The following is a 16,877-nucleotide window of genomic DNA, read 5'->3' as shown; positions in this document are numbered from 1 at the left end:
AAATAGTTAGATATATTCTATTAGATGACTATTCGTTTCTAAATTTGCTACTTTTGCAATTTAGAAAATGCAGTGACATGGACTCTATTATAATTTTTTTATTTTATTTTTCAAACATAAAAAAAATTAAATATGGTAAATAAAAAAATGGATATTTGCATTTTTTTTATGAAATAAAATAAATATAATATTTTGACATTTTCTTAAGAATGTATATATGTAAGAGAGAATATACTGGATGATATACTCATTCACCATCTGTCATCATTTACCATCATCATAAAATGGAAGTTTTCTTCAACCACATATTTAATAGAAATGACAAACAATCATTTTTTCATCATAAAGGCCATTCGTTTAAGAGATATTATATTCCCAAACCTCCTTCTAAAATTAAACCATTTTCAATAATAATAATAATAATAATATATATGTTATATTATATTTTAGAAGAAAAATATAGAAAACTATAAATAAATAAATAAATAAGTATCATTTTAGTCATTACACCAGCGAGCTCGAGTTTACGAGGTTATACTTTCAAGAGGCCATTTGTTTCATACATATTGTTATGAAATTTCAAACATATATTAAATATGCTTGTTTATTTTACGTGATTTCACTTTTAAAACGCAAGATATAGTTATATAGGAAAACATTAAACTTACCTTACATTCATTTTTTAATACCATCCAAACTTTTTATGCCAGAGAGATGAATAGAGTTCGATTACATAGAAGATTAACGTAAATAAATCACAAGATCCAAATGACTAACAAGGATAATGATTAAGTGCAGGCAACCACATGCACCATATTTTTTTAGACACAAAGAAAAAATAAAAATAAATACAAATTTTTAAAAATTCGCTTCAGTGACAAAATTTTATTCGGCAAATTATTGGGATGCAACAAGACACGATCAATCTAAATTTAGTGATTATCTTATTAATAAATATCAACCTTGTCATTCTTAATAGTTTATTGTTATTCTTTTTCTTTCCCACACTTTTATTTTAAAAGTTTGAATCTACCTCCTTAACAATTTAAATTTCAACTGCCAATTATGTCCACCGTTCCGTGGAGAGGGCAACAAGGGTGAGAAAGCCACATAAGGCAATCGATCTCAAAATCAATCCTACTCGATTGTCGCTTAATGAAGTGAGTAGCTTCCGTCTACTTGACCAAATTTAAGGATTATCGAAAAAAATAAAAAAATATCAAAATGAAAATAGATACACAAAAACTATATTGCATTATTAAATTTGTGTACCAAAAGTAATTTCAATTGTCTAATTTTAATTATTGTATTTCAAATAAGTTTAATTGTCATTGATAATTTCTTTTTTTTTTTTTTACTATAAAATTGAAAATATATTTATTTTAATGTAGAAAAAAATATTATTGTTAGTATTTAGTAAATTTAATAAAACATAAAACTAAAATTAAAATTGATTTGATATTGGGAGCGTTGCATCTGATTGGAGGAAGAACATGTGTAGACCCAAATTGGATAGTGAGGCGAATTCTTTCGCTCCAAGTCCGAGTTGAGTTAGAGTCCACATTCTCTTTTTTTGAAAAATAATAATATAAAAATTTTTTTGGGGGAAAGATCTTCGTCTCTCTCTCTCTCCTGGTCGGCCTTCCGATTCCGATCCAATCCCAGAAGCGTCCCAGCTGTATCCAGTTTCACTTACCCACCGGCGGGACCTCTCTTATAACCGCAGACATAAGAACCCATTTCTAGTTTCCACCGTTCTTCATTTTCAAACCTTCTATTTCCATCAACACCCATTTATCCTTTTGATCTTTACTTATCCTCGCCATGAACTAAATACCCAGTTTTTTGAATTAGTTCATCGGTTTCTCAAGCATCTACTTTCTTCCTATGGCGGCGGAGCCTCCCAGTTGGCAAGAGGGTATGTCCTCTGACAACGTAAAAGGCCTCGTACTTGCACTTTCTTCCAGTTTCTTCATTGGTGGGAGCTTCATTGTCAAGAAGAAGGGCTTGAAGAAAGCTGGTGCTTCAGGAATCAGAGCAGGTATGCTTCTCCGGTGATTCTGAGATGTGCAATGTAATGTGGGTTTGGAGTTTATCATTTTGAGTTCTGGTTTAAAATTTCTTACCCCAATTCGTTTTGGGATTGTTTTTAATCGGATTTGGTAATATGGGTGTCGATTTCATGTCATTTCCTATGTGGGTTTAAGTCACTGGGTCGAGTTTATTAGAGATTTGATTTGGCTTTGTTGAAACTGTTCGAGCTTGTTCAAACTAATTTCCTTCTAAATTAGGCGAGAACGAGTAAGATCTCTGGGGGTTTCAATAAATCTACTAAAAACTTTCCACTCTTGTAGTTCGTTTAGTTTTGGACTTGTTTTATTTCTTTTAGGTTTGTTATAACTTTTACTTATTGATTCATTACAGGAGCGGGCGGATTTACTTACTTATACGAGCCGTTGTGGTGGTTGGGCATGATAACAAGTGAGTTTCAAACACCCTTTGCGATTGGTTCTTGATGTCTGAGATGCCTATTGCAAGTTGCAACAGTATCAATTTTCGATTCGGCTAAAACATTTCAGAAGAAACTGATCTGTGCCCTGAATCCTGTGGAAGCATTGCTTCTTGAAACCCATGGATTCTAATCTAGATGAATCTCTTTGATGTCAGTTGTCCTGTCTCTTTAACTAATCTGATCATTATGATTTTACACCACAGTTTATAAGTTTCAAAAGCAAGCTATTTTTATGTACTAACTATCAAGCAAACGATTTCTTGAATGTTGTGTGGCTTTAGTTGAAATTTGGAGTTAGATCTGATGGATCACTATCATTTTCACAGTGATTGTTGGAGAAATTGCTAATTTCGTAGCATACGCATTTGCACCAGCCTTATTAGTCACTCCTCTTGGAGCTCTCAGCATAATAATCAGGCATGGCTTAGATATTGCTCAATCTGAAAGTTCAAATGTGTTGAACTCATTGCTAATTCTTGATCTTGTCCTACAGTGCTGTTCTTGCACATATCATTTTAGGGGAGAAGCTACATATTTTTGGGGTTCTTGGTTGTATTCTATGTGTGGTGGGCTCCATAACCATTGTTCTTCATGCACCTCAAGAACGTGAAATAGAATCCGTGACAGAAGTTTGGCAAATGGCAATGGAGCCAGGTATAAAGCACGCTCTCTGGAATCAGTTGTTTCGGTATATTATTTCATTTCCATAGTCTCATACTTCATGGAGTGATTTTTTTTTTTACAACAGTGAGCTCTTTTTCATGGCAGCTTTTCTTTTGTATGCGACTCTGGTCATAACCTCTGCTATTATACTCATATTCCACTTCATACCTCAATATGGCCAGACACACATAATGGTTTATATTGGAGTTTGTTCCCTTTTAGGTTCTTTATCGGTAAGTACTATGTGTTCGTTATAAAGTGCTCATAATGTTATCTTTCCTTTACATCCTTTGTACATACTTAGGAAAAATTCATGTGCCATGCAGGTTATGGGTGTTAAAGCTCTTGGAATTGCCATGAAGTTGACACTATCTGGAGTAAATCAATTCGTTTATCCGCAAACTTGGCTTTTTGCTATAATCGTAACCACATTTTTGCTTACTCAGATGAACTATCTGAACAAGGTAACCAGACGTCTTTATTTATCTTCTTTTTCTCTTCTTTTCTGCTATGATCGTCAAGAGATCCGTTTTTCTTCATCTCCATTCTTTATTCTACAGAGTTCATATGAACTCAACATTAAAAAATCTTGCTCCGGTACAATTTGGTCCTTTCAACTTGAAAACTAGTGTTCCAATTTTGATGTGATAATTTAACACCAAAAAATAAATTGGTTATCAAGAATTCAATGATATTTGTTTACCTTTACTTCTATTTCTCATTGCAGGCCCTTGATACTTTTAACACTGCTGTTGTGTCTCCCATATACTACGTGATGTTCACATCACTGACCATTTTGGCAAGTGTTATCATGTTCAAGGTATATTCATAATGTGATCTGTTAGTCTTTTAGCAAACAATTGGTCATTAATACACTTGTTAAGGACGTGTTTCTCGATCAGAATACACGGAAAAAAGAAGTGTCCTCATTTATTTGGGTCTTGTTTGGAATAACTTCTAAATGTTTAAAGAAGGGCTTTTAAGTGCAAAATGTGTTTTTAAGGCTCTTGGTAACCATTAGGTTCTTCGCTTTTGAAATTTAATCCTATTTCCTCTCAATTTTGTGAAAGGATTTTCATCTTTTATAAGTAAAAGGGTTGAATTATTAGCCAAAAACCAACAATCAAAAGGTTACCAAATAAAAACCTAAGCTCCTAGAAAGTCATTCCAAATCTTATTGTTGATTTCAAATATGTGCAAATCTTAGAAGCGTACACCATATCAAGAAGCATACAATGCAACATATTTACGGTCTTTCGGACTATCTTTTTGCTCTTACAACTGCTAACACCCTCTTTGCTATTTGTTCATCGCAAGATGTTCAATACTGGAATGGTAACAAAAAATTGCTTATCCATTTTCAGGATTGGGATAGGCAGAGCCCATCACAAGTTATCACAGAGTTGTGTGGATTTGTAACTATTCTTTCTGGGACCTTTCTTCTTCATAAAACAAAGGACATGGTTGATGGTATGCTCTTGATATTATTCTACTGAAACATCTGCTGGCAACGCCACTTTTGGCCATATCCAACTTTTATCGTTCAATGTTTGCAAGTGATTTATGAAAACTTTGAAATCACTTTTGTTATGTTTAAAATCTTGATTGCTTTTACGCGCCTAGTCTTTTACTTTGAATCTAATATTCAATTTTCAAATTTGACAGGTATATCGACATCATCACCAATACGACTTACGAAACACATGGAAGAGGATGAATATAATGGATTGGAAGGCATACCTTTAAGACGGCAAGAAGCCACGAGATTGCCATAAATTAATGTAGTACTCGTTGTCGAGCCTTCTCAATTCGATTAATATTCTTTAAAGAAAAACTGCCATAGAAGTTGGGAATGTTTTCGATTTGTTCTCATTCCCCACTTCTATTGTAAAAGTATTCTTCTTTTTGTGCATACAAAAACTCTCCCTGTATATGAACAGGATTGTAATTTTACAGTCAAATTAGACTAATTTGAGAGGAGATATCAAACCTCCTTTTTTGTGATCCAATGGCCATGAAAGCAAAAATATTTGAGTTCATAGGTCCCACTTTTAATTTTAATTACTAATTTATTATTATTATTTTTCAAAAAATTTCTTCCGTGTGATTACATGAAAGGTAAATCACAGGGATTTTATTGCACGAAACTTAGGTAAATATAAAAAACTATCTATGGTTCCGATAACAAAACCCATAAAATTAGTCATTTTTTGCTATTTCTTTTCATCATCTTTTTTATTTTTCAATTATGTCATTTAATCTCTTCATTGTTTTTTTCTTTTCTTCGAATTCTTTCAATCGTCTTTCTATTTTTCTTTTTCGCTGCGATTTCTTTTAATTATTTTCCTTTTTTTACATATTTACATTTGGACAAAATAACAAAATCTAAAAGATCGTGTATAAAGGCAAATGTAAACTATTGTTTTAAAAAGTAAAGGAATATTGAAATTTTTTTTGAAAAAAAATCATGTAAACGATCGTAATCTAAAAAATCGTGTACCAAAAGAATTAAAAAATAGTGTAACAAAATTAAACGATGTAATTAAAAAGATAAATTGTAGCATATATAAACGATCGTGTATAAATTGTAGTCATATTTAAACCATCGCCTATAAATTGTACCCATATCTAAACGGTCAATAACCGAGTCTAAACGATCGCAAATATTTTTGGTATTTTACACAAGGAGTCTCTGGGCTTTTTCGTTTTCGGAACTTTTTCTAGAGTGTAAATATTTTGCAACTTTTTTATATTTTTGAAAATACCCCTTTTATTATTGTTTTAAGTTTAATAATTACAACGTGGATAATGGAATTATGAATTCAATATTGTGTGTTTTTTTAATACAATGTTTAAGAGTGTAGCTTTGAAACTTAAATGGTAGCAAATTGATTTATACACATTAGTACAAAATGAAAATTAGAGAATGATTGAATTACTTTTTGTCGGTTGCTTCTGCTTGAGATCACAAGATTTAGGGTTATAAAAAGTTCCGTACAATCATATCATCGTTGCACCTTCTTTGATTGGCATGGAAAATCACCTTGATCAAGGGAGGATGGGGTTGAACAGAAATCACTGGTTTTTGTCAATATTTTTCTCTTTTCTTGTTTATTTTATTATAATTTGAAAATGTCAATTCTTAAAATAAATCCAATAATGGCAACAAAAAGAAGTGGTACTTTAACTGGGCTACTCAAATTTGCCTTATATACTATGGTGATGTTATATAATCGGCAACATAGATATGAAAATAATAGGATTGTTATATGGACATGTATTGTATTACATCCCTTCGACTACAATATTCAAATCCCCTTTATCTTAAAAACACAAAGCATAAGGTTTATCCATGAAACAGTGTTATTTGAAACAGAACAGTAGCCTCTATAACAACAAAAATGCTCTCCCCTTTGAGATCATGATGCTCAAATTTAGACTTTAACAACATTTTAACTTTCAACTCTCCAATCCTATGAAACAGATTTGGTTTCAGATGCGTCATTGCCCCGGTATATATCCATCAGATTTGGGATTTCATCCAAATGCTTAACAACATTATTCTTCACAAATTCTCTCTCCCCTTGCATAAACCACCCAGTAAGAGTTATCTTTTTGTTCTTGAGGAGATTTTTCACCTTCAAAACCTCAAGAACTTTGTACCTCAGTCGGAGCCGCTTGTCGACCGACAACTTGAAGAACATAGGGTAAGAAATTACGGTTCCTGGATCCAACTTTGCAGTGTTGAAACAGAAATCTGCAACATCCCTCATTTTCTCCTCTGAACAATGTAAATAAGTTGGATCTTTCTTAAATGCTGTAAAAATCTCCTTCTCAGACCATCCTAAACTCTTCATAACAGTTATTTTCTTCTTCCAAGTTGAATCACTCATTGAAAGCCTTACTATAACTGCATAAACAAACATGCAAGCCTTTGGTTCAATGCCTAATTCTTTAACCCTTTTCACTGCATTAATCATTCTATCAACCTTTCGCGTAATAGTTCTAGGCTTCCATACAATCATTCTCGCTATATTCCTAGAAGGTACTCCTTCACTGGCCAAAATATCAATGTTAGATTTCAAATTACCCTTCAAATCACAAACTAGAAGGCTTGGATAACGACAAATAGCAGCAGTTACTTGTTCATCCGATTCCAGAATTTCCTTTATGTAAAAAAATGATGGTTTCAACCGAGAATCTAAGCTGCTGCCAAGAACCCATGGGGTTGATAGAATAAACTTAGGAAGTAAAGGTCCGACGAGCCCGATTTCCTGGAGGAACTCAAATCTAGGCTTCAGATTGGTGGACACTTTGGATTGAAGGATCGAAGGTCGCCTCGAGACCAAATTGGCGATCTGTGTGTTCTCGAATCCATGTGATTTCAAGAAATCGATAACGGCTCCGTACTGCTGGGTGTTTTTTTCATCGAACTGGAGCTTTCGACCGGCGGAAGTAGGAGATCCTGAAGAAAGGCCACATGAATTTGTGAGGAATTCGACAGTAGAAATGGAGGCTAAAGGCACTGTAGAAGTAGAAACGGTATTGAAAAAACGTTTTTGGATGAAATGTAGAAGAAATGTGGAGGAAAATTTGAACATTTCGGGATGGGATCGAAGAAAATCAAGTAAGGGTTTTGGTTAGGGTTTTGAATTCCAAGGCCACAAATTTGGGCGTTTTAGGAAAAATTGCATTAATATTGCAATTAAATAATGCATTTTTAGAAGTTTTTATTTTGCTTCTCTCTCCACGGCGAGTCTTCTTCTTCTTCTTCTTCTTTTTCCTCTTTTTTCTCTCTTCACGTGCGAGTCTTCAAAACTCGTCTATTTTTTTTTTTCTTTTTCCATTTTCCATATAATTTTTAGTTTTTTTTATTCTATTTGAATTATAGTTTTCTTTCTTATTTCAATGTACGTATAATTTAAATCATTGTTTTTTAATTTAATACTAATTTATTTCAATTTTATAAATTTCTTTCAACTTTTTTCCTTTTAATTTTTTAATTAATGTTTACGTTAATTTTTCAATTTATTTTTACATTTGTTATTTAACATGATAGATTTGTAACGATCAATCATTAATCCAAATTTCATTAGTGTGCAATTTTATGTTAGTAATTTGTTCTATTTATATGCATTCTCCAAGGATATTTATTGTTGTAATTCATTCGTTTTGTATTAATTGAAGACCGTAAATCTTAGTAATTGCTTGTGATTGAAAAATAATTAAATATAAAATAAAATGTCAAATACAATAACTTAACAAATTTCATTCAATGAAAAAAATCAATGTGTTCCACAACCTGGACGTTGCTGATTTCTAACTGATTGTCATCGTCCACTCTTTAATCTTTGTTGCTCTAGTCCCTCCTAATTATGTTGTTGTTGCTGCTCATCTGGTTGTTCAGGAACTACTGTAGGCACTTTGTAGTACAAAATTCATTGTGTTATCCACGATCACGTTCGTGTCTGTGCATATATGAAGATGATGGATCGATCCTTAAATCATAATGTCCTTGCCCAAAGTTTGACAATGGTGGACCTGCCTCACTATAAAAAAAATTATGGTTAATCTAAATTAAATTAAAATAACCTAATTTGAATCGTAAGCTCATTGATGTATGAGTTGTGGAGCTACTATTTGGAATTGTTCCGAAGCCCGTATTTGTAAAAGTATTAATGGTCCAACAATTTTTCGAATACCTTGTTTTGATGTCTTACATAACTGTCTATACATCATGCCAAATAGGATCCACCCCAAGAATATTGTCCCGTCTCGTGCATATTACCTAAGAACGGTAGGAACATTTGATGCACATAACGAGTTGATTTATATGCAAACATACTTCTATCCATTAACTATAAAATATAGACCCGTGATTGTCAAACCATCCATAAAATTCTGCCACTAGCCATGTTAACCCCTAATTTATTCAACAGGTGGGGACCGTGGGGTCAGACCAAGTAACAATTGCCAAAAATGCAATCAATGATCATGGCTCTGACCAGTAACAAACTCAACATTATCATGTAATCCCATCAAAACTTCGTGTTGTCAGTCACCACCTAGACTATAATTTGATGGTGTTCCCGAACGCTATCTATTGCATTCATGACCAACTTAGTGAAAGTATTTGAGGAAAATTCATATTCGTGACCATCGAGGTCCATCTATTCGTATTCATCTAGTCTATGTTCTAAAGTCTCTATATTCATTGTTAGCTAGCATTTTAGATATTGGTATAATCTCGTTTAGATATTGGTACACGCTTGTTCATTTAGATATGGTACAAGATTGTGCAAATTTACTACTCTCTACACGCAACACACACATACACGTAACACGCACACATATAATAATGTCAAATTTTGGTTGAAGAAAACGTGCTACCCTCACGTTACATCAATAATATCTAAGTGAGCAAGGAAATTGAATATTGGAGAAAAGTAAGAAAGTATTAAATAACTCACATGGAATCATTATAGGGGATTTTAGTAGAATTTATTCTTATCCTACCCAAATTAGGATATGAATTCATAATCTCCGATAGGTTAGGATCAAATTTGATACTATCTTTATTTTTTGGCCTTATTGCTCTCACAACAATATTAATATGACAAATGATTTTAAAATGGTTAAAATCATGTTTTTTTATAAAAAAAATTATTTTAAAACATACATACATACATGTATATATACATACATATACATACATACATGTATACATACATATACACATGTATAAATACATACATATACATACATGTATGTATACATACATATACACATGTATGTATACATACATATACACATGTATAAATACATACATATACATACATGTATGTATACATACATATACACATGTATGTATACATACATATACACATGTATATATACATACATACACACATAATATAATATTTAAAGGAACAAATTTGGACGCTCTATACCCACTTGTCCATTAGTGCTAAAGAGAAAATTGTAACGAGAAGTTGCAAAGAAGGGAGAGTCTTTAGAGTCGCCCACTCAAAAGACCTCTTTATTATTATTATTATTTAAATGGGTTTTATTTTTTTCTAACAAAGTCAATAACATTAGCCATTTTTTAAAAATTTAGAAGCGATTTCTTCCACTATACTCTTCTATCATCTTTCTTTTTTTTTTCATTCACTGCATGCATTGTATCCATTTAGATTAGATAAGTATAAGAATCTGGATATTAAAAAAATCGTATCCAAATCTAAACGATCTTTTAGATTTTATATCAAATTTTTTAAAAAAAAGTTTAGATTTTTTATATTTTATTGTTGTCAGGGCATTTTTGATATTTTAGAGGCCTCGAGGCTTTTGCCGTTTTCGAAATAAATACAATAATTTTAGCTCTTTTAATAAACCAAAAAATAATTAACTTGATGCAAATGTCATGAAAATTCGTAACATCATAATTAACTAATTTAATTAGTTTCACAATTTGTGATTGGTCTAAAAACTTCTGGTTTCTTACGAACATTTACTTGTGATAAATCTCATAAAAGATAGAGTTAGAAGTCTAAATATGAGCATTGGAGATGAATGATCCGCAAGGTTGTAAAAACACAAAGCATAAGGTTGTACAACTCTCATGTCTCTCATCCCATTTCAACATCGCCATTGGATTCAAAATCAGTCTACAAACTTACAAATGTCATTGGATTCAAAATTAGCCGACAAACTTACAAATGATCAATGAAAGAGTAAAACGTTAGGAAGGAAAAATCAAAAAGGCCTCCAAATTCAAGATTAACAAGTCTACGAAGAAATATACACCAAATAGATTTACCTAACTGCTCTAATTTGGATGCAAAAACAACACAACTCTCCCATTTGAAAAGCTCGAGAAGCAGTGTTATTGGAAACAGAAGAGTAGGCGCAATAACAACAAAAATGCTCTCCCATTTGAAGATCATGACGCTCAAATTTAGTCTTTAAGAACATTTTAACTTACAACTTTCCAATCCTATGAAACAGATTTAGTTTCGGATGCGTCATTGCCCCGGTATATATCCATCAGATTTGGGATTTCATCCAAATGCTTAACAACATTATTCTCCACAAATTCTCTCTCCCCTCGTATAAACCACCGAGCAATGTTTTTGTTCTTAAGGAGATTTTTCACCTTCAAAACCTCAAAAACTTTGTACCTCGGTTTAAGCCGCTTGTCAACCGAACACTGGAAGAACTTCGGGTAAATAATTACACTTTCTGGATCCAACTTTGCAGTGTTGAAACAGAAATCTGCAACATCCCTCATTTTCTCCTCTGAACAAGTTAAAAAAGTTGGTTCTTTCTTAAATGCTGTAAAAATTTCCTTCTCAGACCATCCTAAACTCTTCATAACATTTATTTTCTTCTTCCAACTTGAATCACTCATCGAACCCACTGCACTAACTGCATAAACAAACGTACGATCCTTTGGTTCAACGCCTAATTCTTTAACCGTTTTCACTGCATGAATAATTCTATCAACGTTTCGCATAATACTTCTAGGGTTCAATGCAATCATTTTCGCTATATTCGTAGAAGGTACTCCTTCACTGACCAAAACATCAATGTTAGATCGCATAGTACCCTTGGAATTAGCACTTAGAATCCACGAAGCACGACAAATAGCAGCAGCTACCTTTTCATCCGATTCAAGCATTTCCTTTATGAGACGAAATGTTGGTTTCAACTGAGAATTTACGCTCTTAAAAAGAATCCCAGGGTTCGATAGAATTACCTTAGGAAGTAAAGGACCGACGATCCCGATTTCCTGAAGGAAATCAAATTTAGGCTTCAGATCGGTGGATACCGTGGATTGAAGGATTGAAGGTTGCCTCGAGACCAACTTGGCGATCTGTGAATTCTCGAATCCATGTGATTTGAAGAAACCGATAACGGCTCCGTACTGCTGGATGTTTTTTTCATCGAATTGGAGCTTTCGACCTCTGGAAATAGGAGATCCTGAAGAAAGGCCACATGAATTTGTGAGGAATTGGATGGTAGAAACGGAGGCTAAAGGCAATGTAGAAGTAGAAACGGTATTGAGAAAACGTTTTTGGATGAAATGTAGAAGAAACGTGGAGGAAAATTTGAACATTTCGGGATGGGAACGAAGAAAATGAAGTAAGGGTTTTGGTTAGGGTTTTAAATTCGAAGGCCACAAATTTGGGCGTTTCTATTATATTATATAACATAAAATAAATGTGTATTGAAGTTTGAACAAATAAAAAATAGAGTTTATTAGTAATTTCATATCATGTAAAATTTGAAAATATAATCTCATAAAATTATATATATATATATTACCTTTTTAGTGCGAGTGACAAATTTAACTGTGTGTTTTTTTACTGGACTAAAATAATTAATTTAACGTAAATATCACGATCGCAAGATAATGTGATTTTACGGTCATTATTTACGAATTAAACTAATTTGAGAGGAAGATATCAAACCTCTTTTTCTTTTTATCCAAAATGCCATGAAAGCAAAAAAGTTTGAGTTCATATGTCTCACTTTTAATTTTAATTTTTAATTAATTACTACTTTTTTAAAAATTACTTCTGTGTGATTACATAAAGGGTAAATCATAGTGCTTTTATTGTTGTTTTAAGTTTAATAATCGCAAGGTGGATAATGAAATTATTGATTGTGTTTTTTTAATAGGATGTGCTTTAAAACTTAAATAAAATAGTACTAAAATGAAAATTTAGAGAATTGGTTGAAATATAATTTTCCAGTCATTTCTGATTGAGATCAGACCCAATATTTTATAGAAATTGAGCTTAAGAATTAAGGTGATAACAAATATAAATTTTTTTTATCGATAATTTTATTGTTTTGAATAGTATATAAAAAATTGTTGAAAAAAGCTTAATTAAAAAAATAATCAAATTGAACCGATTAGAGAAAGCACTTACTTACTAACACACATGACTTTTGTTTATGATTGATTTTAAAAAAAATGAATTCAATACTATTATTTAGCTTTGTACTAGTTTTTTAAACAGACGGAAAATGTTTTATTAAACTTTAAACAAATTATTTTAAAAATATTATATTATTATATTATTATTCGTGTTTGTGTCTGACGTCTAATTGAGTTTAAATTCAATTTTTTGTCTAATTCTTTTTCTTTTCTCCCAAAATCAATCCCACCTTCCATAGTTGCCTGTATTCCTTCCTACCATGAATTTTTCATTTTTCTATCGTTCTATCTCAAGCTCCATTCCCATGGTTTTCATTTTTTTCTCACCACAAATTTGCAAATTGAAAAAGAAATATTACTCCTCACTACAGATCAAAAGATTCGATCAAGCTAGTTAAGTTTTCTTCTTTGAAACTTTCTAGGATTTTAAAATACACATAACCAAAAAAATCTTTAATTTGGATGGAAAAAATGGAGGAATTTGTTGAAGATTTTGTCGAAAATATATTATGAGATTAAGGACAAAAAGATTATCTTTGATTTTAAGAATCTTGCTAGTTATTTTTAAATAAACAATATTTAGGGCTTTCGAAGATAGGGTGCCTGTGTGGATCATTCGCGCTGGAAGGTTATTGAAGAATTGGTTGCAGAAACCGGGACAAAAAAGGTAGTTGAACAGAGTTTAGAGTTTATATGCCGTAATATTGACTAAAGTGAATATTAATAAAACTATTCAGCTTCACAGACGCATGCAACATTATACGTTACCAAAGTTTTCTTTTATCTACCGTTGTCCCTCTAGCTATTACAATAGCTTTAGTAGCTATTACAACAGTCATTAGCTTTAGTATTAAGAATGTTCAATTGATTATCTCATATTGTTTTTTCAGGATTTATTGTAAACACAAGTAAAAATTGCAGATTCAAACAAGTAAGGGGCTGTTTGGGGGGCAATTTAACACTGTGGGGTTAGGTTTACTTAACCCTAACCCCTGTTTGGTACTAGGATTATGGAAACCCTAGTTTTAGGGTTTCCATAACACCCGTATTATCCTCAAACCCCCCATTCTCATCTGCCCCCTAAACCCGATTTCTCTTCTTCGTTTTTTCCCTTCAACCCCCTTCTTAAATCCGTGTTGTAACTCCCTTCCATCCATCTTCTTCCTCCCAATTTTTGTTCTTTCTTCTTCTCCCCCTACTCCTCCATTGCCGGTTTCGTTTTTTAGCTCAAAAATCCATCCCCCTTCGATCGAAAACCCCTTCGCTTCATGACTCTGAATCCATCTCTACATCTCTCTAAGCCTCTCTCAATCTACAAAAGTTTTTGTTGAAGAGAAGATGGACGACATGCATAGACGCCAAGTCTATTGAGCCAAGCAAGGAAGAAAACGATGACTCCGAAGATGATGATTCCTCCGATGAGGGTTCCGATTCCGATGAGTCTAATGAGGTGATTCTTTCCCTTAATGCTTAACCCTTCTTCTTGTTCTTCCCCTTTTTCTTAACTTTAATCTCTTCTTCAATCTCTCTGTTTTTCATCATCTTCTTCTTTTTCAAACTTTCCACTCAGTTTTTTTTTGGTATATGGTGGTGTTGTTCTTGTTGTAATGGCAATTCGTAAAAATATGGGTAATTATAAGCATATTAAAGGAGCTGTGATCTCGTTATTCTTATAAATCAAGATTCTGTTACTCTTGTCTCTCTTTTTTAAGCACTGTAATCATAGTGATGAAGATGTTAAGATATGCTCTTCGTGGTTCACATTCCATATCTCCTCTTCCTATTCATAATGCCAATCCCTTAACCACTTTTGTTTCTTCTAAAATCGATGAACCCAATTTTCATCTTCTGTTAGACCTATTGTCCGATCTTCCGACCAATGCCATCGTCTTGTTTCGCTTGATGTGTTTCGCGGTATCACTGTTGCAGTAAGCATTTTCTTTTTTCTTACCCACAATTGCTTTTGTTTTACTTCTTTGTTTTGATTTTTTTTGTTAATTCTTTTCTACTCCATGTTGGTGTTTTTTAATTGAATGGAATGATTTTGTTTTTGTTTATGTTATCATCGAATGAGATTTCTCATAATAGCATGGGTTGGATGAAAGAACATTGGTCTTATTGTGGACTTGTTTTACTATTTTTTTTTTTATAAAAGGGTTTTATAAAGAAAATAAGGATTCCATTTTGGTTGTTGTTACTTGCTTGGTTGGCTTACATTGTGGACATATCATTGTACATTTCAAAGTGAGTGAGATGCTCCAGCTAAGGCTAATTGTTATGAGTTGTTATGTTGTGCAATTGGCAGCTGAGGCTAATTGGGGTTCCATCGTGAAGAGCTCTATGATTTTGAATATATATGCTTCTGAGTAGCCTGGCTGGGATTCAAGAGGGAAAGGATGCGATTGTGGAAGAGGGTGGAATTGTTGCGCTTGTAGAATTGGACTGAGATTGTTTTTTTTTAAGGAGGTAATTGTATTATTAAGAAGTGGTATCGTGTATAGGGAGTGGTTTTTTTTTTTATGGTTTGTACAGCGTGGTTGAGAATGTTGAAAGAATGAAGATTGTAGAATGAAGTTAGTGCAGTTAGTAAAGCCAAAAGGTCGACGGTTAGAGAAGAAGTTGTATGATTTTTAACTAGGTTCTGGGATATCCTTTTTAATGACATTCCAATTTACTAAATAGTGTAATATCACTTGGTTTGATTTTCTGGGTTTGATTTGATGAAATTCTGATTGGTAGTTGTGTGTCTTGTATGGGTGAAGAACCCAAATTCTGTGGAACTCATCGTCTTTCTTGTAGCTTTATGTGAAGTACATTGAAGTTCTGAAATTTACGTAATTTAATTTTCATATTTTGGTTGATTCTATTCTGCTTATTATTGATTGATTAAAGTTTAAATGGTAGTTGATCTTGAAATAGGGAATTGCTGCTGCTAATCTTAATTAATTAAGAGAAAAAAATTGAATTGGTATGCCTAATTAGACTCATTGAAGTCTGTTTATTCTTATTTTTTACCAGCCTGAAGTATATTTTCTTTTTAGTTGATTAATAATGTTTTCATTATATATTTACAAAAAAAGAAAAAAGATTTAGGGAGGACTAATAATCAAAATGAATACACATAAGAAAATCAATGAAAATGGTCAATATTTGACGAATTAGAATGTAATTAGAATGTAATTGAAATTGGTATAATATTAGACTCAAAATGTTCGATTCAAACATGAATTTTGAATTGCAATGCATTCCAATCTCATTACAATGTCCAAACATCCTCTAAATTTTTGTCCAAAAAAAAAAAAAGAAAAATTGCCAAGAAAGACATAATCATTATATGGAAGTCTAAGAAACATTCCTTCAATGTTTGAATGAAGTGTTACCTATCTTGAAAAGATATATATTATTATCTTATTTAAAAAAGAAAAGAAATATACATTATTAGTTTCCATATAAACATGTACAATTTGTCAACAAATTATTTACAATAAGAGGTGTTTGACGCTTTCGTAAAAAAATATGCAATAATAATTTTTTCTCATATTTACAATGTCATTTAGAAAAATTACTACATAAAAAAAAAATTAATAACCAACCCACATAACATTTTTCCCAAATAAATTTTATCATAAATTCTACGTAAACCTACCCACCTAACCCTTCCCCCAAACACATCTTATCATAAAATCCCCATTAACTCTTCCCACCTAACCCTTCCCCCAAACACATATTATCATAAAACTACATTTCTAAACCCTT

At 32.3% G+C, this 16,877-nt stretch overlaps 3 protein-coding genes and 1 long non-coding RNA gene across 4 annotated transcripts; 2 read left to right on the top strand and 2 right to left on the bottom strand.

Annotated features, from left to right (window-relative positions):
* The first annotated feature begins 1,478 nt into the window (after positions 1-1,478).
* LOC103488849 (probable magnesium transporter NIPA4) lies at positions 1,479-5,179 on the top strand. Its single transcript, XM_008447760.3, has 9 exons — positions 1,479-2,041; positions 2,425-2,481; positions 2,839-2,929; positions 3,006-3,166; positions 3,281-3,408; positions 3,502-3,639; positions 3,903-3,995; positions 4,540-4,645; positions 4,841-5,179. The coding sequence occupies exons 1-9, from the start codon at positions 1,888-1,890 to the stop codon at positions 4,948-4,950; spliced, it is 1,038 nt and encodes a 345-aa protein (XP_008445982.1). The 5' UTR covers positions 1,479-1,887; the 3' UTR covers positions 4,951-5,179.
* A 1,242-nt stretch (positions 5,180-6,421) lies between these two features.
* LOC127151461 (transcription termination factor MTERF8, chloroplastic-like) lies at positions 6,422-7,942 on the bottom strand. The gene has a single exon (XM_051091291.1). The coding sequence runs from the start codon at positions 7,774-7,776 to the stop codon at positions 6,649-6,651; it is 1,128 nt and encodes a 375-aa protein (XP_050947248.1). The 5' UTR covers positions 7,777-7,942; the 3' UTR covers positions 6,422-6,648.
* Positions 7,943-10,760: 2,818 nt separating this feature from the next.
* On the bottom strand, positions 10,761-12,360 carry LOC103488851 (transcription termination factor MTERF5, chloroplastic-like). Its single transcript, XM_008447763.3, has 2 exons — positions 11,934-12,360; positions 10,761-11,858 (listed from the first exon to the last, which is right to left on the bottom strand). The coding sequence occupies exons 1-2, from the start codon at positions 12,291-12,293 to the stop codon at positions 11,172-11,174; spliced, it is 1,047 nt and encodes a 348-aa protein (XP_008445985.2). The 5' UTR covers positions 12,294-12,360; the 3' UTR covers positions 10,761-11,171.
* Positions 12,361-14,080: 1,720 nt separating this feature from the next.
* On the top strand, positions 14,081-15,982 carry LOC127151460 (uncharacterized). The gene is made up of 2 exons (XR_007824437.1): positions 14,081-14,571; positions 15,427-15,982. It is a non-coding gene; the product is annotated as an uncharacterized LOC127151460 (long non-coding RNA).
* The last annotated feature ends 895 nt before the right edge of the window (positions 15,983-16,877 follow it).

This window comes from Cucumis melo, chromosome 10 (assembly GCF_025177605.1).
Source record: "Cucumis melo cultivar AY chromosome 10, USDA_Cmelo_AY_1.0, whole genome shotgun sequence".
In the NCBI taxonomy this organism is placed as follows: Eukaryota; Viridiplantae; Streptophyta; class Magnoliopsida; order Cucurbitales; family Cucurbitaceae; genus Cucumis; species Cucumis melo.
This window is presented reverse-complemented; position numbering and strand designations above follow the sequence as displayed.